Source organism: Crinia signifera, chromosome 4, assembly GCF_055691185.1.
Source record: "Crinia signifera chromosome 4, ASM5569118v1, whole genome shotgun sequence".
Lineage (NCBI taxonomy): Eukaryota > Metazoa > Chordata > Amphibia > Anura > Myobatrachidae > Crinia > Crinia signifera.
The window spans coordinates 109,679,525-109,702,701 of NC_139220.1; the positions used below are offsets into that span (position 1 = coordinate 109,679,525).

Below are 23,177 nucleotides of genomic sequence, written 5' to 3' on the forward strand. Positions count from 1 at the left end.
AGTAAAAATATAAATAATGACACTTACTGATCCAGAGGTCTCTGGGCCTCCAGGTGGACTCCATCTTTACACTGCGGACAGGGCTGCTAGGAGATGTAGTTCACCCTGTTGCTGCCTACAAAGGAGGCTTACACACACACACTTAAAGCTGATCCTGACACTTACATTTCCCTCTCTCCAATGAATCTGCCCCTATAACTTCATCCAACTTTGCATCATAATTACCCGACAAACAGGTTAGAAAATGACCATTATAACCCAACTGTGCCCAAACCACAAGGCTGGCTGGCAATACTTTATATGTCTTATTTAAACATCTTCATGAAAGGAAACAAATGGATTTAAAATAATACAAAATCCAAATGGCCTTAATTTTATTAGGTGGTTAATAATAATTTCATCTGACTGTGCATCATGATTCATTTGTAAACCAGCAGAGTCACTTATTGAATAGCTTTGGTACACTTTCAAATCAATGGTTTGTGTCAGTGGCGGAACTTGTGAGTGGTTGGCCCAGGTGCAAAAATAGAATTTGGGTACCCCATCTCCATCCCAAGTACAAAATATACCATATAGCAGAGGGCCCCTTAGTCCTCAGGGGCCCTGGTGCAATGCATCTGCTGCACCTCTGGTTTGTGTTAAGCATCGATTATAAGCAATTATTGAACATTAAATGGTTAAATGACTGGTACGAGCCATGCATTTGTCTTCCTTTTTGTGACAACTGATACAGTTTGGAACAATGCAAATATATAATTAAAAGTAATGTAACTTTGAAAATAAAAACAAAATAGTTGATTTCTGGATATTTTCCAATGAGATAATGTGTAGAAGCAGCATATAGGTATTTGTAACCTTGTGAGGTGTTCCCCACACCTCTATTGCCAATGGAAAAAAAGATTCATTTAGATGTCGCACTATACTGAATATGTAATATATAAGGTGTTTAAATAAGGAAAGTGACTAGACAACTTTTATATTACATATTCAGCATTGTGGCATCTAACCGAATTCATATACTTTTTACACCTATAACCAGTGCTTCCCAAACTGTGTGCCTCAGATTGGTGCTTCAGGACCAATTCCAACAATTTATGGTCGATGTTAAGGGACCTACTCCTGTTGCGATTTTAGCCTTTTTGTAAGCGGTCTAGATCACATACAAATTAAGCACAAATGGCTCTATGAGTGAGTATGCCCAATAGCAATAACAATGCGTGGTCCCAAACAGCGCTATCATAGGCTCAGCTCTTGTGTGCATGCAGTCAAAATAGGTTACTGAGCAAGCAAGTTCAAATCACTACGTGTACAAGATATACTATTTAAAATATCCTTTTTTGATTAGTACAAATCTGTGTGTGTGTGTGTGTGTGTGTTCTAGACACCAGGAAATTTAAGGGAAAATTGCCTACCCTTCACATAAAAGGTTAGCACAAATCTCAATGTGTGTATGCCCCTTAATAAGTAAGTCCAGTTCTTGTGTCTTTCAATCAGAAAAAGTTTGTGAACCACTGATCTAGACAAACCATGTGCAATATACAACAGCTGTTTTTATTGCATGTCGGTTCAATACTGACTGTTTCAGCATGTTGCCCACAAATACTGGACAGACAGCAAATTAGAGTTCAGCTAGGTGACCCCTCTCCTAACTGAAATTCTCTGTACATTGGGTACTTGTTTCCTAGCACGGTGCCCACTAAGCTATTTGCTTAGTGGGCTATTCTGCATAGTGAAATCGCATCGCATTGCATGGGCCATTTTAGAGCAATGCCATGTGCGATGTGATTTTCCTATGTAATTTATTCACTGCTCTCTCTGCCCGGGCCATCGCATCGCATCTGCCGCAAAATCGCATGTGATTTTATAGGGTGTGAGATGCCATGACATTAGGTATACAATAATATGATTGTATGTCCCAAAAATAGATTTAACGCCCTCCCCCCCCCCACTATCCATGCCACCCCGAAACGTGGCGAGCGGCAGCAGAACGCGTCCTCCGAATTTTTCATTACCACGGCGGCGTGGAGTTGACTGTATACAGTGTGGCGAGCGCAGCGAGCCACCGAGCCTGAAGCGCAGCAAGCCCCGACGTGGATAGTGGGGTAATGAAAAAGTCAGAGGACGCGTTCCGCTGTGCTCGCCACGCTTCGGGGTGTTGTGGATAGTGGGGGATGCGTTAAATCTATTTTTGGGACATACAATCATATTATTGTATACCTAATGTCATGGCATCGCACCCCCTATAAAATCGCATGCGATTTTGCAGGACATGCGATGCAATGCGATATAGTGGTGTAAAATAAAAATAAGTACATGAAAAAATCGCAGCGCATGCCGCTATAATGGCCCATGCGATGCGATTTCCCTATGGTGCCATACGTAGAAAATCTGGGCGCCGTGCTAGGAAACAAGTACCGTACATTGTAAGTCAGCTCCACCTGCAGTGCAACATGGGTTTGCCAAGGTGAAACCTTTTTTCTTCCTTTCCAGCTAACTCGGATTCAGGCCACGTGGAGGTTGGGAACCTAATTAAATGTTAAACTTGCAATTCATTTTGCAGCTAAACAAGAATCAATAAAGTCTAAAAATGCAAATGATGCACCAACTGGGATAATTGCAGAATATTTGTGTGATCAAGAGCGGAAGGTCACAGATGCCTGCTTACACTTTTACAAACTTTTTTCCTGCAAAATTGGTGCAGTAAGAAGTATGTTCAATAGTAAACATCAGTGTCTATTGCTATTTTATGGTGAACAGACTGGTAAATAGGTTGGTCTGTATTATAAAGTAGCAAATAACTTTTTGACTACTAGGGGGAAATTTACTAAGATGTGTATTCTACTTCACATGTGATATTGCTATGGGCAACCAATCAGAATCTACTTCTTATTTATTTAGCACCCTTTAGAAGATAGTAGACAGGATCTGATTGGTTGCCCATAGCAACATCACATGTGAAGTAGAATACACATCTTAGTAAATTTCCCCCCTAGACTGTATACTCCAAATCTTACTTCTTGTAGACATGGAGGTTGAAAAGTTTAATAGGATGTGTTTTTAACTAAATGTTATATCCTCACAACCATTCATTGTATATTAACAAGTGATCATGCTTCTGAACACTGCGGACAGAGCCGGGTCAAGACTGGTCATCCGACACCTCTGGCAAATGCCGTAAGGGCCAATGGCCTGGTCCGGCCTAAAAGCCTTGCAGAGTAACTCTGGCTGGTACACTGATCGGGACTGGTTGAGTAGCTCCAGAGACACAGCAGCAGGCCATGAGCCTTGCCGCTGCCCCCTTGTCATGCACAAACACTAAAAATGGATGCAAAAGAAACTACTGTACGTATGAATGGGTCAATTCACTTATGTTATGTTTTAGCCCATCTTAGCCAAAGTACATTGCACAGGTTTGAGACTATGCAATAAAACACTTACATGGGACTATAAAGACTTACTTACTGAAGGAGATTTCTTTAAAAATATTCATTCTGTTCAGCAGAAATTGCCGAAACATTACTTTCAAGTCACAATTCTTTATAAAATGTATTTTTCTCCTTCATCATAAAAGTACTCTAAGAAATGTAGATTTACATAGATGCAAAGTTCTTTAATGAATGCTACGTTATGACGGAGTCTCTGCTTTTCCTACTTGTGCTTCACTGAAAAGCAGTTTCCGAAAGATATTTGCGTAGAATGGTCCGTGCACTTGCTTGTTAAAATTCACAATGTTCGAGTAGTGAAATCCAATGAACTCCATTTCCTTATGAACCGACGCAAGACCTCCAGGTAGTATAGGAACACGTTTGTATGGATATGGAAGACAAAGGAAGGTTGTCAAGTACTCATCGATCCGCTTTTCTTTATAAAAAATAATTAAAAAGTTTATCACATAAGATTCAAGGCAAAAAAATCACATAAGATAAAGTTTAAACAATGTAAGGTTTAGTGGCCTACAATACCTCTGTAGCTACTGTATATATGTAGGATATTGTTGTAATGAATTTATAACAAACATGCAGTTATAGACATCTATACAATTATACATATAACTTTGTAAAGGTGCATACACACTCGGCATTTTTGCCCAGCGTGTATGGATAATGATAAAAGGGAAAATGCTGGGCTGAAAAATGCTCAGTGCATACACACTGAGCGTTTTTCCCCCATTTGTGGCAATTTTCCCCAGGGTGGATGACTTTCCATAGTAGGATGCCATGGATAGTGGTCCACTCCCATCAGTGCTCACCACTCATGGATGCCCTGTACACACTGGAAGCCTTTCAAGCTGATAGCAGCTCAGACAAGTAAATTGAGTGGCTTTCAGCTCAAAGTCACTCAGTGTGTATGGGCCTTAACTTAATTCAACCATACATGTTGTTATAGGGAGAATATAATATAATGTGTGCCGAGCAAAGTGCCAAGCTCGAAGAATGGAGAGCAAAGCAAGCCAAGCAATGGTACTCATTACAGCGTGTGCGTGTGTGTGTGTGTCACCTCCCAGCAGCCATTTTTTTGTTTGTTCGTTTTTGTAAATAAAGTTTCATCACAAGTCACACAACTGCAGGGGCCTGCTGGGAGAAAAAAGATGGCACTTGCACAGTTGTAACTGTACAGTACTGTGTATTAATAATAATAATAAAAAAAAAAATTATATATATATATATATATATATATATATATATATATATATATATATATATATATATATATATATATATATATATATATATATATATATATATAAAAAGTTGAAGTTTGGCACTCTCGGATAAATTGTCAACCTGCCAGGGTGCCTTCACTAAACGTGAATGTAGGTACGGTATCCCAAGGTTACCCTCAGGAATGATGAGCGGCACTCGCTGGTCTTTGTAAACGACTTTAAGTAGTGAAAAAAAAGTTGTCACATATAGTCAACGTTTCAAGGCTTACAAGCCTTTTCCTCAAGACGGACAATCATAAAGTGCAATAGTGGTTGTGCAAAAAGTTATTTTTTGTTTTTTTTGTGAGCCTGCAATATTTGAGGGCTGTATTCCTGAATGATTTACTTTCACTTTAACCCACCAGGCCCTTCCTTTCAGAAATGTTGTATGCGTAATTTGCTTTATAGGGGTTTTAAAGGAGAACTGTTAAAAATTAAAATTAATATTTTTTTTTTGTGCCCATGTTGTATAAAATTATAAAGCTGGTGAGGTCTTTGTGCAACCTATAAAACCAAGGCTTAAGGATGGAGAAGGCTGAAACCGGATAATGACCTGAACATGCAATACATAGAAAGGAAGAACAGTGTATGAACTTCTTGACATGATTTTACTGATTTGTTGTAGCATTACACCACAGTACTATTTGACCTTGCCTGTCTGCCAGGGAGGCCAGATCACTATCGAAATTGGCTGTACGAGTGACTGTATTATACCCCTTTTACACCAGAGCCCCGACCCCGGTTATTGCAGCTCCAGTCCAGGCCTTGGTGTAAAACGGTCTGAAAATCTAGAAATATACACTTAACACTCCAGATCAAAACCTTTGCAGCTGAGCAGGGTCAAAATATCTCATAGGTTACTGTTATTCATCTTTTTCAATGTCCAATTGGTCTTCTCACTTTTGAAAACCAGAAACAGTCCAATTATGACAGAGGGCCAGATGCACTAAGCTTCAAAAGTGATAAATTGGAGAGAGCTAAACAACCAGCCAATCAGCTCCTGCCTGACATTTTTCAAACACAGCCTGTGACATAGCAGGTAGGTGCTGATTGGCTGGCTGTTTATCCCTCTCCATTTTATCACTTTTGAAGCTTAGTGCATCTGGCCCTAAAACTTTGTGGGCACATTCTGTAATAATAATTATTAGCAGTCCTCCACGATCCTATGCCAGAAGTATAATAGACTAATGGGAAAACACTTAAGGAAAAAAAAAAAAAAAATTATTGTGCAACTTACCTATCAAGTTGTAAATGGGATGGTCTGTATCTGTTAGGCTGCAGATCTGCCCTGTGAGAATAGCCTGCGCCTCAGCACCAAGTGCACGGTCTGTCAATAATTTGTTAATTTCAAAGCATATTTTGGTGCTCAGTCCAATCAGTGACTCCTTCAAATTAGCGGTTCTAAAAATAGAAGAGGAATAATAATAAATAAGAATAACAACAACACAATAAAAATGACAAATACATTTGCGAGCAAACACCGATAATTAGGAGGATACTTTGCTGTCTAGTTAGTAACAACTACACTTACTGGAGGTTTATGCCTTGGAGGAGAACTGCTGCAATTTCCTTGACTTGTTCAATAAATGTGGGGGTGCACACGGAGCCAAGAATATTCTGAGTAATGAGGCACACACAAGCGAGCAATTTCACTTGGTGCAACTTGTACTTTAATTGTTGAATACGCAAGTCATCCGTAAGAAGCGTCTGAACAGAAGGGGAAAAAAAGAAAATGAATGAAGTGCTAACAGCAGGATGTGACAACAGGATTATACAAAAATAGGCCTATTCTGAACACCAGGCTGAAGAAAGAAATGCCAAGACAGCGCTTGTCACTTACCTCAGGTACAGCATGGTTATAGTCCATATGCAACAGTTTCACAAAACCACTATTTAGCACCAGGGTAGGACTCAGCCTTTCCACAGTTACTCCGTTTTCACCAGATGTGCTCTTTTGGGATCTATCTTCTGTTGCAGCTTCAAGGGATTGCCGAATCCATTCGGTGGTTTGATTCAGAGCATCTAAATTAAAATACATTCGGTTCACATGCAAAATTACAGTTTCAGAAAAGGGCCACCTGCATTCCTCTGAACCTTCATTTATAGCCCCCAGATCGTTCTGGTTCTGTCGTCATCTATTATAGATTTTGACACTTAAAAAAAATGTCTACTAACCTTTTATTAGAAATATTTCTGTCTTTCATCGATTAGATGAATTAAATGAATGTATCAGCGTGTAATAGCACTGTGCTGCCCTACTGAAGTTCAGAGAGCTGCGGAATGCCGAGCCTGAAAGCATTTTACTGTTGAGAAACCTGAAGACCTACTACAGTGCCCTTTACATTATGTGGAGTTCTTAATGAATTAAAATAATAAAAAGAAATGTAATCTCTGCTTACTGAGAAATGGGACAGAAACGAGTTTAGGATTGCATACGAGTACTTCTGTACAGGGATATCTGTTTCTGCAACTGTTGCAGACAAAAACTGCCAGCTCAGTAGCTTTGAAGATTACAGATCTGCATACGCCGCTGTCATCAGGAAAGCACATGTGTAAAGCTGGGTACACATCTATGCAATCCCTGTTTTCTTGCGACCGGTCGACCGACCATAGACGCGTTGGACCGTCCACATACAACAGCCTATATGCGCGTACACACCTGTACAATTTTACTTGCGACGTCTGATGTACTCCCATCCAGTCGCAAGAAAAAGATTGTACCACTGTACACACTCTCTCGATTGTCATTGTCATTGCATGATGGTTAACACCCCTGCTGCACAGGTACTTGTAGTGCCACTTAAAAAGATGTAGTCAGCCGGCAGGGTGACTAGAGACAGACATACGGCAAATAGCCGGAGTGCGCGTCTAGATGTAGTCAGCCGGCAGGGTGACTAGAGACAGACATACGGCAGCTATTTGCCGTATGTCTGTCTCTAGTCACCCTGTCGGCTGACTACATCTTTTTACGTGGCACTACAAGTACCTGTGCAGCAGGGGTGTTAACCATCATGCAATGTCATTGCAGGTATGAGAGAGTGACTACATGCTGTGCTGTAGGAGAGATCATGCAGCTATGGAACGTATAGTCGCAAGAACGTCCAGCATATCGATCTAACGTGCGTACACACTGCACTTTTGTTCCGATATGGACCCGGCCGGTCGGAAGAAAATGAACCTTTCGACCGACCGAGTATGGATGGACAAGACCGCTTATCGCTCGTACGGGACAGCGTACACACCTATACAATTGAACGGCCGTCCGCTCCCGCAAGCAGCAGCCGAGGAGGATGTAGAGGTGGTTCCCTACCCCGCCCCCCCACAAAGTTTTCACTAGCCTGTCACTGTCAGGTAGCAGGCCTTGCTTCAGGCTTCTGTCCGAGACACAATTCAAGGACATTTAGGGGGCGGGGCTTAATGCCGGGAAGGAGGGCTGCTGTTATAAGGTAACTTTTTCTCTTAACTCCCTTCCTATTTCTTCCTTCTCTCTACACCTTCAAGTTCACTCAATTCATCTCTCTCAATCCAAGTGAAGCAAGCAGTGGTGTCATGTCACTGACACTAATACCCCTTTTAGACATACTACCTGGGATTTTGGCCAGGTTTACCCGGGATTTTCAACCCAGGTCACTCCCGGGATTTTAGTAACAGACCCCCTTTCACACTACACCTCAAATCCGGGAAAAACCCGGGTATACCCCTTTCACACATAAGCCAGGCTTTTCAAGCATTTCAGTGTTTCATCATTAAAATGGGACACGCCCCGGCAGCAAAAAAAAGCAACATCACATGTTTAAAACTGAAAAACCCGGGTAAACCCATTCAGACATAAGCCAGGTATTATACCCGGGAGTTAAATACCGGGAAAAACCCTGGTCAATTGCAGGTGCTCAGTATCCGGGAGTGAAATCCCAGGGAAAACCCTTTCAGACATACGCTAGTCCCAGGTCTGGGCGCGTTCATGTGAAAAAACCCGGGATTTTCGCGTATGTCTGAAAGGGGTATTATAGGATTTTTAAATGTTTATAATCTGGACATACTTTATCATTAGATTTTATCTGAGTTTAGGATAGAGTGGCTTCCTGTGTGTACTTTCCCCACAAGTAATAGCTGACTGCCCCTACTACTGTAAGCAGGGTGGTCTGCCAAATGACTGTAGGTGTACAACTGCTACCTCATTTGTGTGTGTGAGAGACACCCAGAAACCACCTAACAGCTATGTAACCCCTTCCCTTTTGACACCCTGTGCTCTCCTCCTATCCCCACCTTGTGTGACACTGTACACCCCCTACCCGTGTGTGTGTGTGTTACACCCTATAACCCCCTCCTCACTGTATGGGACACTGTACACCCAGGGGCTTAGGGAGGGCGGAGTGCGAGCTCCGGGCGCGGTGACATCAAATGGCGCCGGAGCCGTGTAGCCCGCTTCCTCCCCCGCCCGCACCCTGCCCGGCTGAGCTCAGCTCCGCCCCGATCCTAACAGCTGTAGGCGCACACAGCGCAAGTCCCGGCTGCCACAGCAGCTACTACACTGACACGCTGCTCAGCTCAGGGGTGTAGCTAGCGCTCCGTAGGGGAGCCAGTGTCATGGGGGCGCAGAGTGGTGATGCTGCATGTGACCTATGAAAGACGGAGGCAGCCTGTGGCCAGTACGCTTCTGCCTTGTCTCAACCCCCATCCTCCTGTATTCAGAGACCCTGGAGCGCTGGGGGTAAGAGCTGCATAGAGACTACAGGGACGGCCTGAAAACTGCTGAGGCTGATTAACAGTAGGAGCTGGGAGTGCTACCATCTTCTCCTGCTGCTGCAGCTGCTGGACGGCTGCTAACTTCTGTCCTGTAAGTGTGCTGTCACTTCATGTTGTGTTTATATGTGCTCATGCTGTCCTGTCACTGCATTTGTGTGTATGTATGTACTATCACTGTATGGTGTGTGTGTGTGTGTGTGTGTGTGTGTGTGTGTGTGTGTGTGTGTGTGTGTGTATGTACGTACGTACTATCACTGCATGTTGTGTGCGTGTATGTATGTATGTATGTATGTATGTACGTACTATCACTGCATGTTATGTGCGTGTATGTATGTATGTACTATCACTGCATGTTGTGTGTGTGTATGTATGTATGTATGTATGTATGTGATATCACATCACTTCATGTTGTGTGCTGAGACTGCACATGTGTTTTGACTATATGGCTGTATGTAACATATGCTCTGAGGTTACATCTATGTGTGCTGTGGCAGCCCTCAGTGTGTACATTTATGCCCTTAGGCTGGAGCAGTAAATAAATATACACAGCAAACCGAGCAAAGCGAATATTTGAAAAGTAAAAATAATGGGCGGAATGTAATGCATTGCGAGTGCAGTGGCTGGCCACACTTGGAGGTTTTTTTTTAAAGGGGCCGCTGGACTACATTACATCCCACCCATTGTGTCTTTTTTTTTTTTTTAAGAGCAAATTACTTCTGCTGATTGGCTTTCTTATAATGTGAAAGAGCTGTACCAACCACACCCCTTATTACTTTGATTCTCAAACTGTAGAATGATGCCCCTGTCTATGCATGTATGCATGCATGCTTTTACTTGTGTGTACCCCTGTCTGTGCAGGCATGTAGTTACCTGTGCCACACCCTTCCAGTTGCTGGCAACACCTACTTTACCCAGTGGTTTGTGACGCCCCTTCAGTGGGCCTCTTTAATTGAATTTCCCATCTCTCTCCTCCATCTCTCTCCTCACCCCTCCCTCTTCTCTTTTCTCTCTCCTGCTCCCTTTTTCCTCTTACCCCATTTCTCAGGTATCAGGTGTGGCCTTATGTGTAATTGTATTACGGCATGTGGCGTTATGTGTAATGGGTATTACAAAGTTCGCTAAAATGTGCAATGGGCATTCTGGTATGTGGTATAATGTTAGGCTATGCCCCCTTTTTGCCGTGCAAGAGCCCCGCCTACTACAAATTAAGGGGGGGGGGCGCAAAACATGCCCTTGCTCCGGGCACCTAGCTACACCACTGTGTACACCCCCTAACCCTTTGTGTGTGTGTGAGAAACGCTATAACCCCCTCCTCACTGTATGTGACACTGTACACCCCCTACCCCTGTGTGTGTGTGTGACACCATGTAAGCTCCTATCCCTATGTGTTATGCCTTGTACCCCCAATCAACCTGTGCACGTGTCACCCTATACCCGCACTATACCTGTGTACCTCCGCTCCCTGTAGAAGGGAGTTACAATCCCGACACTTTCTCCCTCTGTGGGTGTCCACAACACCCATAGAGGGAGAATAAATTAGTGTGCCGAGCGTAGCGAGGCACCGGGCCCGCTGCGTGGCGAGCTCAGCGATCCACGTCCCCCCCTTGTCGGGATTTTGATGGTCGGGATTCCGGCGTCGGGATTTAGAACCACTCCCGGTTTATTTATGGGTGAGGGACAGGATTAGCTTCTGTTTGTCCACATATTTTATTATTGGTAGCTTACCAGCAATGTTTTCACCTTTTACAATGACCACAAATAATTTCAATTGCCTCTAGACCACTAATCCAAGGCACCCCTGCAAGTATCCCGAGGCACCCCAGGCACATAGTTTGGGAACCACTGCTTTAGCGTATTACCGTTAGAGTGGACAGTAGCAGTGCATACTATTACAGTTCTGCACAGCAGAACAGTAAAGTAATCACACTTCACATAGAGCCTGTTGCTCTACAACGTATCCGAACCATGGTTTTCTGAAATAAATATGCATATAAAATGTATGGGCAACAGACCAAAAAGCTTCATAGATATCACAACATTAATTACAACAGCCTGTATAGCACGGACATATTACTCAGAACTAAACAAGAACTTAACACTCACATCCACTACACAGGTGTTTACAATTTAATTTCTGAATACGAATAACCACATAGGAGTTTCAAAAAAGTGCTTGCAAACAGTGTATTTCTTTCCATATAAAAAGCCAGAGATATATTGGTTGATATATATATTGGTTGATATAGATATATATATTGGCCCTGAGGAAGCTATTATCTGCGAAGCGCGTGCCGGCTAGCGGTGTGCAGGCAGATGTCTGCAACTTTTGTTATTTTTCATACAAATGTATTTTGATTGTGTGTAGTCTCCAAGCTGCGGTAATCCCTTAACCTGCGCATACTATCCAGTATATGCAACACTCTGGAGGCGGCTCCAAGTGTATTGGCACAGCCTGCCACACCGGTGGTGTATTCACCTAGGTCCTACACTGGAACGTTTTCCAGGTCCAAGACCATACACACCGGGTGATCTGCAACTGGTGCAGAAGATTATAGCAGTGGGACCTTATTATTTCAGGAGTGAGAGTGAGACACCATGACAGCCTCCACAACGGTGCCGATTGCTGCATGTGTGTAAACTCCAGGAGGCGGCTCTACCTGAATAATCGCAGCTGAGACACCCTGGGGTGCTTAGTCATCCACACTGATCCTAGAGCGTTCCCACGCCGGATCTACAGCAACACAGGGTGATCTCTTACTGTATCAGTGCACCCAATAGAGGGGTAAATAAGGATATTAATCCCACTTACCGGCACTGAACATCGTGTCTTTAGAGCGATCACCACAAGGGGTCACTTAAACCTCCGCTCAGACACACTGACTGATCTACCAGATCTAAGATCTGGAGAGACCAGACGCACACTATTCAGTAAAAGCACTACATAACAACCCTGCAACATCTGCCTGCCACCTTGGTTTTAAAATTGTGTGAACCCCACCTTTGTTTTTGTGTTTTGTTGTCATTTTTATCTCGCAGTTCTTAACTATTAAATAATAAAAGTTAAATTTTATCTCTCTTTTTTGGTGCACCAACACAGGACATCTTTTCTCTCTTGTCCTGTAGAGATATAAACAAGAGGCAAGTCCCCCCTGTCACCCATGAGCTTTTATTCTTGCCCCACAGCGGTGAAAATGGGACGTGGCCTCGCGGGCCATGTCCCAAAGATTACAGGTGCGCGTGAGCATCCCTCCTCCTGTGGCAGCAAAGTTGGGAGGTATGCCATGTAAACACCTACATTCTAGGCCAACATGCTTTTACTGACATTTGTCTGTGTAAGAATTCTTCTTGCCATCTGCGTACAGCCATACGGTCCTATAGTTCTATAGGAATGAACGGGTTTGCATTCTGTGCGTGTGCAGAACAACATAATGCAAGAGACTAGCTGGCTACTGTGGTTATGCTCTAGCTGACTGCAGTGCATCTGAAGCAGATTTGGGCTGTGTACTGTACTGTATACTATAACCCTGCAGTTATTAACCTAGAAATATAGAAAGATAGAAATCTTGCCTTGAGAATAAGCTGTATCTGTACTTCGTACTAAATTTTGTGCAGGTCTTTTACACACAGTTCTGTCATCGAATTAAAAAAAGAAATAAATAAACTGTAATAATAATAAAGAACAATACATACCAGGTGATTTTTCAAGTATTTCCTGGAATTTGACCCTTTCATACTCTGCTAACTGTCGCTGAAGCTGTGGTCTAATGTTCTGTATAGTATAATTAACCATATCCATTTTCATGAGGTCCAGCACATGAAATACATCCCTGAAGAAGACCAAGAAATCCTATATATATTTGATTGACAAAATAATGCAAAACATAAGCATGAATATTTTTTTTTTGTTTGGTGGGGGGGTTGCGAGAGGATAAAGGTTGCAAGTGCATATGTTGCGCTTCTCTGGGCAACATATAGCCCTTTCACATCACAATAAGCTGGGTTCCTGATGTCACTGGGGCGGAGTGTCATTAGGGGGGGGGGGGGGGGGAGAGGAGGCAGTGCTTGGAGCGGACACTGCTTTCTCTATTTAGAGTGAACGGGACCCGGGTCACTCGACCTGGGTTACCCGTTCACATTGCACAGCAACTGGGGTTTCGACCTAGGATTAACCCTTCTTTTAACCTGGGTCGGATTGCTGAGTTGCTGGATTTGGGATTTTTTTAAAGGCCCGTTCACACCGCACAGTGACCCAGTTGGACCTGGGTTATTTGTGTGATGTGAAAGGGGTAATACACAAAATAAAAAAAAAAAATGAATACAGGATGAGAAACACAATCAACACTGCCTAGACTTTTTGGGGGGTCAAATTAGGAAATAAATGAGCCCAGTACCTCCTAAAATGGTATCATTCCACCAGCTCAATGACTTCACTAATCATTCCTTAAAATTCATTCTTGCATGTGTCCTGCTCTCAAATAATGTACACAGTATATGTCTGTTCCACACCTCAGATTATACACAATGTCCATCTGCATATCTATAAACTACCAGAACTCATCTCATCTCAGCTGTGCACTTCCCCTTAGATTGTGAGCAGGAACCTTTTGACAACTCACAAGCTACACTGACCTGGGTGAGGGGGGCGCGCGCTATACTGCCCGGGGAGGGGTGCGCTACTGCCCATGTAGGAGCGCTTTTTTTTACCAGGCACCCGCCACACAGCCAGGCTGAAGTCTGCTCGCGGGCGACCAGCATAGCCCAAAACAATTATGGCCGCCGCATACAATTATGACCAATGCCAGCACCGGCCCTGATAACACCAGCCCGGTTAGCACGGTCGGCGGCCCAGCCAGGTAGAAATCTGGAACGGCCCGCCGGTTTACCGGCAGGCCAATCCGCCCCTGTGTGCATGCACTAGCAGTGTTTATAAAAAAATAAATGTATACACTCTCTAATGGCCAAACCCAATGGTGCTAGGCCACACCGCTTTTATGGGCCCCTACCACTACAACCCCCTGATGGGCCCTTCATGCCCCAGTCCGACACTGCCTATTGGGTGGGTATGTCTATAGAGGCAGACTGAAAGAGAACGTCAACAAAAATACAACTTGCAATATAGAACACATACAAAAAATAAATAAATAATGTCCAAAAGCAAACCATGTCCTAATTAACGGTGGTCTTAACACAATTTGTACTGAAACAGCGATTTTCTCCAAATAGCTAAAAGCATAAAAAAATTATATATAAAAAAGAAAAAAAAAAAACATTGTGCAGATAGTGGGCCTGATTCAGACCTGTTAGCAAGGCTGCAATTTTTTGCAGATGGACATCACCATGCTGAACTGCAGGTGGAGCAGATGTAACATGTGCAGAGAGTTAGATTTAAATGCCAAAATAAATGTATGTACTTCGCTTGCATTGCAGCATGGGATTTGCTCAGGTGCATTATTACTTGTTTTTATTTGCCTTGCTCCCCCCACTCAGTGTCAGGATCTAACGGTGTCCACTTAAGTGGATCCACATTGGCAATAGATCAATCCAGTTGTGAATATTGTTATTCATACATGCAGATGTGCCCACATAGAAAAACAAAGTAAGAAAACAGTGTACGAACCTCAGCATTTGTACAATGTCACCACTGGCTTGTAATTTTCTCACATCATCATCTCGGATAGGAGCACATAACTTTGCCATAATATTAATGATATAACTTCCAAGCTTTAGGATATCAACAGTATTGTGTTCCGATTGTTGTCTGATTAGCTCTACATCCAAAACCTCACAGATCTGGGTGCGTAGCCTGTTGGTGCCTGGCGTTAAGAATGAAAGCAGAATCTACAAGAAAAAAAAGATAATGAACAATGTACATACATATAAAATGGTAATTACATTACAATCATATACAACTTTATAAAAATAAAAAGAAAGAAAGAAAGAAAGAAAGAAAGAAAGAAAGAAAGAAAGAAAGAGAGTACATGCTACATTGATTGGGGTTCCATGTGCACCGGTGTCGACATTCACACAAAAGAGGTGAAAAATCCAAGGTTGACCTAGAATTTGTCTATCTTATGATCCATACCCATGTAAATGTACTGTGGGTATACAACAGCTTAAATATGGGAAGTAGCAGGGCCGGTGCAAAGCATCTCAGCGCCCCAGGCAAATATTTAGTTTTGTGGGGGGTGGCAATACCGCCGCTGGCAACGCTTACCTGTACCATTTGGGGAGGCCAGGCTGCTCCAAGGGGGAGGTGCGACCGCCCTGCCGCCTACCTATTCGGGGGGAGGAGGGGTGGGGGAGCGCCTGTTCCATGTGTGAAGATGACCTTACTTCATCCCACCTCAGTGCCGCCCTCCCATGGCCAGCACCCACAGGAAATTGCCCAAAGCTGCCTAGTGGTGGCGCCGGATCTGTCAACTGGACAATGCAAACAATTGGGGCAGAGGATATCTAAATGTGCATCTGGGGGATAAAAAGCTTCCCGTAACACCACAGGGGTGGGACAGAACACCAGTCTCTTAGGATCTATAGAAAATTAGTTATTCCTCTGCGCTAATTACCCTGGTTAAGATTTATGGAGGAAAAACCATGCCCGATGAACATGGGAAGACTTGAATTGTCGATATCACGGCCGTATCTTGACAATCCATGGCCATTTTTATGCGGCCACACTTCCTTTTCACAGCTCAGCAGGCGGGACATTAAATCCCGCCAACCTATAAACAGGCAAGCGGGCAGAGAACGGGCAGTGTCCCGACAGTCGTGACCTGTGATTAAATACCCCCCTAAAACTCCATTTACACTGTCCAGTCAAAATGCTATCGACAGCATTACTGACAACTTTTTGAATGTAGCTCTTCAATATAATTACCTCTTTTATTTCATCGAACAGCTTGATTGCATGTTCATACTGTGGCGGATCTTCCTTCAGTTCTGACTCCAGGGAATCCCAGAATGCTTTGTGAACAATCTGCTTCACCTGTTCTTCTAAACTATGAACAGAAATAAATAAATATTTATTTATAGAATTTAGCCATTGCTGACACTATTTTCTCTGTAATCAATGGTTAGTCAGTCACTAAATGGTGAGCATGAAACAAATTGCAGTTTGTTATTCATAAGCAGCCAATACACGATGCGATGCGGGCTGTGCTTTGAGGTGCGCGCTCCCGCGGCACCTCATCGCACAGTACAAAAAGTATGTGCTTGCACATACTTTTTGTACTTTGTTTTCATCACATTGCATGCACAGGTAATGCAATGCAATGCAATGTGATCCGTGCTTGTTAAGCACGGAACGCACGCCCGTATCGGGGCGTGTTTGGGCAGCATTACACACACACTACAATATCCTCCCACAAACAGATGTCACAGAGCATTATTTCTGGTACACACTCTAATCCAGTGGCGTAGCTTGGTTTGGGGCACCCCCCGCCGTTAATGGGGGGCGCCTCCCCCCCCTCCCCGCCGGCCTCCCCACCCCGAAGCGTGGCGAGCCCCGCGAGGAGACGTGGATTACTTCACATGTATTCCACGTCCGCTCGCCACACTTCGGGCTCGGTGGCTCGCCACACTATATAATATGGGGGTATGAAAAGGTCGGAGGACGCGTACCGCTGCGCTCGCCACACTTTGGGTTGGCGTTGATAGTGGGGGTGTATTTAACATAGTTATCACCCATCACGGTGCCTGTACAATTACAAATCGCATGCCATTGTAATGGCATGCGATGCGATATTAAAATTGTACCGTTCGCCTCTTAGAACACGAAAATCGGGTCCCATCGCATACCTTAATTAGTGGTATGCGATCGCATACGATGGGCGCCGTGCTAGGAAACAAGTATCGAATTTTGCAGCATATAAATGAGCCACTGTTATATGTGTGGTAATCCGACCTATGCTGAAATGGATAGTCTGCTCATGAACAGCTGGCAAAGTATAACAAATGCTTGTTTCGGCATGTTGCTATTTGTTGGGGTCATTTCATCAAGAGCAAAACCAGTTTCTGCACTTTGGGGGGGAGGAATTCAATGATGGCAATGTCAGGCCAACTTACCTTTTGCCCAGCTAATTCGCTCAACAGTGCTCTCTACTCTAGGGGGTGGCAAACACTTTTCAGCAAGAAGAGTTGCTGCTGGCTGCTCTCATTCAGAATTTGCTCATTTTTGCAATGGGGCTGCAAGCAGTTTAAAATAAGTTCGGGCTGCCATAAAGTGGGATGGTTGTGCATCCACAATGTATTTACGGCTAATTGGACTGATCCCAAAAGGTTACAAAAAGGATACATACAAAAAAAACAAAAACCTGCATCTACACAAAAGGAATGGTTTATGACAATTTTAATAGTGGTTTGCTAAAGAGTTTTCTGGTGTTGGCAACTAAATGATTACACATCGCCTAAGTTGCCATTACATACCTGTTTTTAGGAGGAGCTGTGCTATTCATACGGAAGTTTTCATTTGCAACAATTTCATGGGCAAGTAATAAATTTGACAAGTTCCTTGTCGTTGACATCATTTCATCAAAGGTTGTTTGTTTCGGTGGACTTGCTAATGCAGAAAAGAAATATAAATATTAAAAGATTCCATACAGGAATAAGCAGGTTTTACACGATACAAGGGAACAATCTACAGTACATATAGGAACAGACAGTGGGTCAGAAAGTGGGGACAGAAAGTACAGAGATTCCTCAGAAGTGCCCATTGAAATCTCGCTCTCCTTGTATGCCCTGGAGAGAATGCTTCCAGTGCCATTACTGACCCCCAATGCTTCACTAATGGAGTTCCAGTTTAGGGGGGGGGGATTGATATAAGTAATCTGTGATGACATTAATACCTATCTATGTCTTTATGTCAGTCTGTGTGTCAGCATTTAGTTTGTCACTGTTTTAGCATATATGTGTCAGCATGAAAAGAAGTCTAATGGCCCAATAGTGACATGCAGAGAATTCTAATGGCATAATAATACCCCCTTAGAGGATTTTGATGGCATATTAGTGGCATATGGAGGGGTCTAATGGCATAGTACCACTTGGAGGAGTTTGATGGCAGAATAGTGGCACGTGGAGGGGTCGGAAAGCATCATAGTGGAATGCGGAGGAGTGATGACTTAATCGTGGCATTCTGGGCAGACTGATAACTTAATAACAGCAATTGGAGGAGTCAAATGGCATAGTAGTGGTGTGTGGAGTAGTCTGTTGGAATAGAAGTTGGATGCAGAGTAGTCTTATGACATAATAGTGGAATGTGGAGGAGGTCATAATTGTCAGATGTGCTATAACCAGCGCTATTTGACACTTACAAAAATCCTCGGTCTGTAGGAAGTCAGTTAACAGAGGAAAATCACCTTTCTCTGTGGTATCTGCAAACATCTAACCATTTTGCCGTCACCACGTATGGTGATCACATATGGTGATCAAAAATCATTCAGATTCATCACAAAATGATAAACACACATTTGCTGTGCTGATAAAGAAATTAGGACCACTTGCTTGTGTTTGCCCCCAGGCTTACAGTTACCAGCCAGCCACTAGTACAACCACAGGTCCAGTCACATTGATGTATGAGTTTCGCAATAGCCAGCATAGCGTTGTTGAGACAGAAAAACATACATTTTTCAATCAGCCCTCTTATAATAACTGTACATACCATTGAGATGCACAAACAGGATACTAGCATGTGTAGCAATAACAAGAATATAACTGATCACATACCAATTACAAGATCACCCCAGTAACACAATGATATCATCCATAACAGACTTACAGACAGGAGAAGCATGTTTGCTTGAAGAGTCGCTGGTAAAACTCTCCCTCGGAGAGTCACCGTCACTGGATGAACAAGCCATGTTTTCTGACAATCGTGATGTATCAGAATCACTTAGCCGGTCCTCATTACAAAGTGGTTTCTCATCACTAAACGGCATTTTAGCAACTGTACACAGAAAAACACGGCATCATTTCCAAGTGAGCCACATAATTACATTAATTACATTAATACATATTAATTCATGAAATCCCATTACTCTGGTTCACTTAAGATAGAGTACGAGGGGTCATGCATCATAACCTTGAACACTACACATGAAGTAAGTCCGCCCCCTTCCCCCCTTATCCTCCAGATTCAGCACTAGCCAACTGTAAACAGGGCCTATTTTAAGGACACTGAGACACAGAGGAGCTAATTCTTAACACAGTTAGTTTCAATACACTCTGTGCAGTGAGTAGATTAGAAGAAAAAATGTTGCTGGTTCACAGGCAAAGACTAGAATTAGCAGCTACTGACACTAGAAATAACAGGGCTAATACAGCAAGTACATCCAGGCCAACTCCTGATCCAGCAGTCAAACCTTGTTATTTTATTAAATCTAACTGAGCTATCAGGAAACTGCAATATAAGAAGTCTGTGTAATCAGAGCACCAAGAATTATAGACCCATACACACTAGAAAATATTGGCATCAATATCGTTCAGAAAGGGGCTTCTAAATGAAATTGATGGCAATAATTTTGACTGTGTATGCCTAATATCGCATCGTTAACGAACGTTGGCATCTGCCGAACATGCAGCTCAATATAGTTTGGCACATCGTTCTGTGTGTATGCAGTGCCGAACAATGTCAATGATATTGTGCTGTAGCCGCTACCCCGCCTCTCTCCCCACACGCCTCCTTTGGAGCTCCGTATGATATGGTGGTCGTCTGCTGCTGCTTCTGCCGTTGCTCTGCTCTCCCGACTGCCTCGCCCACGAGAGGTGGGGGAGTGGAGCACCGGTAGTAGCAGCAGTACACTGAGGCCGGAGCTCAACACAGAATCCTGTGCGAGTACCCTGGCCTCTGGCCACCATAAAATTGGTCACCATAAAATTGTTCAGTGTGTCTGCACAATATCTATCATGATCAGCTCAAGGTGAATTGTTCAAAAATTGTTTAAAAAAAAAAAAAGTGTATTAGAAGGGAATTATTGTGCGTTATTCTTGTCGCTGGGATACGGTCATTAGGTTGACACTATTAAGGTTCACATGCATTAGGTCGACAGGGCTTATGTTAACACCTCAAATAGGTCAACATGGCAAATGTCAACATGGTTGGAAGGTCTACACAAGCATTAGGTCAACAATGGGAAGGTCAACATGATTTTACCACATTTTATTTGAGCCGACATGCGGTAGGTCATATCCTATCATCCACTACGGCATGGTGGGAAACTGAAATAATGTGCCTGAAGCATGGCAAGCACAGCGAGCCATGCAAGGGGATGCGTTACACTTAGGCAGTTTCCATGTTGACTATGTCGATATTCAGGGGGGGAAAAAAATCATGAAAAACTCATGTCCACATTTTGACTGTCACCCTTACCATTGTTTACCTAATGCTTGTGTCGACCATGGCCATGTCAACCTATTTGAGGTTTGACCTAAGCCCTGATGACCTTCAGTGGTCAACCTAATGCAGGCATGCCAAACTGTGGCCCTCCAGCTGTTGTGAAACTACACATCCCAGCATACATTGTCATAGTTTTAGCCTTCCCTAATAGCAAAACTGTGGCAAGGCATGATGGAACTTGTAGATTCACAACAGCTGGAGGGCCATAGTTTATCGCCTTCCCTAATAGCAAAACTGTGGCAAGGCATGATGGAACTTGTAGATTCACAACAGCTGGAGGGCCATAGTTTATCCATGCCTGACCGAATGCATGTCAACCTTCATGTAGTCGACCCTATGACCCATATCCTTATTGCTTAACCAATGCAGTAAATCACACACACACACAAAAGAGGTGATAAGTCTGCCTAGCAATTATGTATCTACCTATCCACTAACATATTAGGTGGTTAATTGTTGAGATGTCTGGAAAACCCCAGTAGTATAAAAGTGATGCACTAATAATGAGAGGAGATACAACTGTACTGCCTGGAAGGCTGAGTGTAAAATGATAGGACACAGACAGCACCCGCTGACAGTCATCTCATCCACACCATAGAAGGCAACACTACCAGTCGGAGGGCTGACAGACATCAACATAGAGAAAACAAAGTCAATAATACAGGAGTAACAAGAAGAAAAATAAATATATACTGTGTACACACACACACACACACACACAAACACAAAAAAGAAGAAACGGTACCACTTGGTCAAATAAAACTATTCAGGTGATGGTCAGATAAAAAGATGGCAAACATTTCGGGGGTACAGAACCTCTTTGTCAAGGTGTGTGATTACGGTAGATAGATAGGCTGATGGTGCTGCACTCAAACCTTTGTAATATCAAGAAAGAAACACGCGGAGACGCGGTACGGTATCAACGTTTCAAATATTCAAATTTGTCTTCAGGATACCTGAAGACAAATTTTAATATGTGAAACATTGATACCGTACCGCGTCTCCATGTCCGTTTCTTTGTTGATATTACAAAAGGTTTGAGTGCTGCACCATCAGCCTCTATTATCCTACTTTAGTGAAGGCACCTACCACAGCTGCTATTTTGTCATTTGGAGTGCCAATCCCTCCACTGTTTGTATGTATATATATATATAAATAAATAAGAATACAGGCTTTCTCAAGTCACAGCATAGTATGATGAGATAGGTGCCTCTGCACAACAGTAGGTGCTACTGGGACGTATAGTTCCCCAGCGGCACACTGAACTGAAGCCAGAACACTGAGGGCTGGCAGGTTATTCCTAATATATACTACAAGACGTTGGCCTGTTATGCCCACGTGTGGCCACTAGGGGCGGCAGACAGTACACGCTGCAGCTGCTTACCTCTCACTGCACTGCTGGGAACGAGCAGCTAAAAACTGAAGACAGTGCGGACGATCGGCCAAGACTCCAGACACGGCGCACACAGTGCAGAGGCAGCAGGGACGGGATAGTGCGGCCCGGGATGTATAGCAAAGCTCCCCGCAATGTCACCCCGGGAGAAGCCGGCTCAGATGCTCATCACCTGCATATAATGCCCGGCTCTGTGGGTAAGACCGGGGCACTGTGAGATGTCCCCGCAGCGCTAGGTGTATGCGGATCCTGCAGGTCGCTCGGTGCAGGAGGCGGTCAGGCAGCGCTCACAGCCCTTCTCTTGTTTTCGTTCAGCTCACAGCTGATCAGTGGAGGCGGAGAGGACTGTACCACACTAACACGTTGGGGTTGGACGAGGGGGAGGGATGTCCTGTGATAGAATATAAGCCGCTCCCCTCTCCAGCAGATGTGGTAAACTATAGCCGAGACATGCCACCCGCTGTGGTAAAGCTCTTTGACTGTAGACGGCAGTTCGGGATTGCTGCCAGCGAAGTGTAATGGTACGGCCCGGGGACTGACGTCACGTGTTTACGGAAGTATCTCTCCCATGCAGCTCTCCATCCCCCCCTGATGTCGGTTGCCAGGACAATGCCCAGATAACCTACCATGTAACCACGCCCCTTTCAGTGTTAATGCCGTCAGCACAAGAACATAAATAAACTTAGTAGGAGTCGTGTGTGTTGTCCGCCCGGATTGGGCTAATGGCTAGGGGCGGAGCCTGCGTCTTAGCCGTTGTATCTACGGAGAGAACTGAACAACACAGACACAAACAATCACACAGGCGCAGCCGCACGGTATGAGCGCGGGCGCAGGGCTCCATATGGCGCGAGCACTGCCCGCGAAATGTGTCGTGTCCTCACCCCCAAGGCAGTGGGACGCCTGTCACACACCCGCCACTGTACGCCTTCTGTTTGTCTTCCTTATTCTCC

General features: G+C 43.9%; 1 protein-coding gene and 1 long non-coding RNA gene across 3 annotated transcripts in view; both read right to left on the minus strand.

Annotated features, from left to right (window-relative positions):
• Positions 1–437: 437 nt before the first annotated feature.
• Positions 438–23,008, minus strand: TCP11L2 (t-complex 11 like 2). 2 transcript variants are annotated; one of them, XM_083182209.1, is made up of 10 exons: positions 22,219–23,007; positions 19,218–19,385; positions 17,870–18,002; positions 16,323–16,443; positions 15,066–15,286; positions 13,139–13,275; positions 6,543–6,724; positions 6,234–6,409; positions 5,940–6,103; positions 438–3,861 (listed from the first exon to the last, which is right to left on the minus strand). In XM_083182209.1, the coding sequence occupies exons 2-10, from the start codon at positions 19,375–19,377 to the stop codon at positions 3,626–3,628; spliced, it is 1,530 nt and encodes a 509-aa protein (XP_083038335.1). In that variant the 5' UTR covers positions 19,378–19,385; positions 22,219–23,007; the 3' UTR covers positions 438–3,625. The 2 variants fall into 2 exon arrangements, with proteins under 2 accessions (XP_083038335.1, XP_083038336.1); XM_083182210.1 differs by lacking the exon at positions 19,218–19,385 and having other exon boundaries at positions 22,219–23,008.
• The window catches only part of LOC146074284 (uncharacterized), a 307,386-nt gene continuing 284,646 nt past the window's right edge, over positions 438–23,177 (minus strand). Inside the window, exon 2 of the long non-coding RNA XR_014473400.1 lies at positions 438–855. This is a non-coding gene — a long non-coding RNA (uncharacterized LOC146074284). The remainder of the gene's footprint in view (positions 856–23,177) is intronic.

Excerpts from the sequence above, each read along its gene's own strand:
- TCP11L2 (XM_083182209.1), bottom strand. The coding sequence starts at position 19,377 with ATGCCGTTTAGTGATGAGAAACCACTTTGTAATGAGGACCGGCTAAGT. Across the intron at positions 18,003-19,217 it reads CAAACATGCTTCTCCTGTCT|CAAGTCCACCGAAACAAACA; the intron begins GTAAGTCTGTTA and ends TTTCTGCATTAG. Across the intron at positions 16,444-17,869 it reads ACAGCTCCTCCTAAAAACAG|TTTAGAAGAACAGGTGAAGC; the intron begins GTATGTAATGGC and ends TTCTGTTCATAG.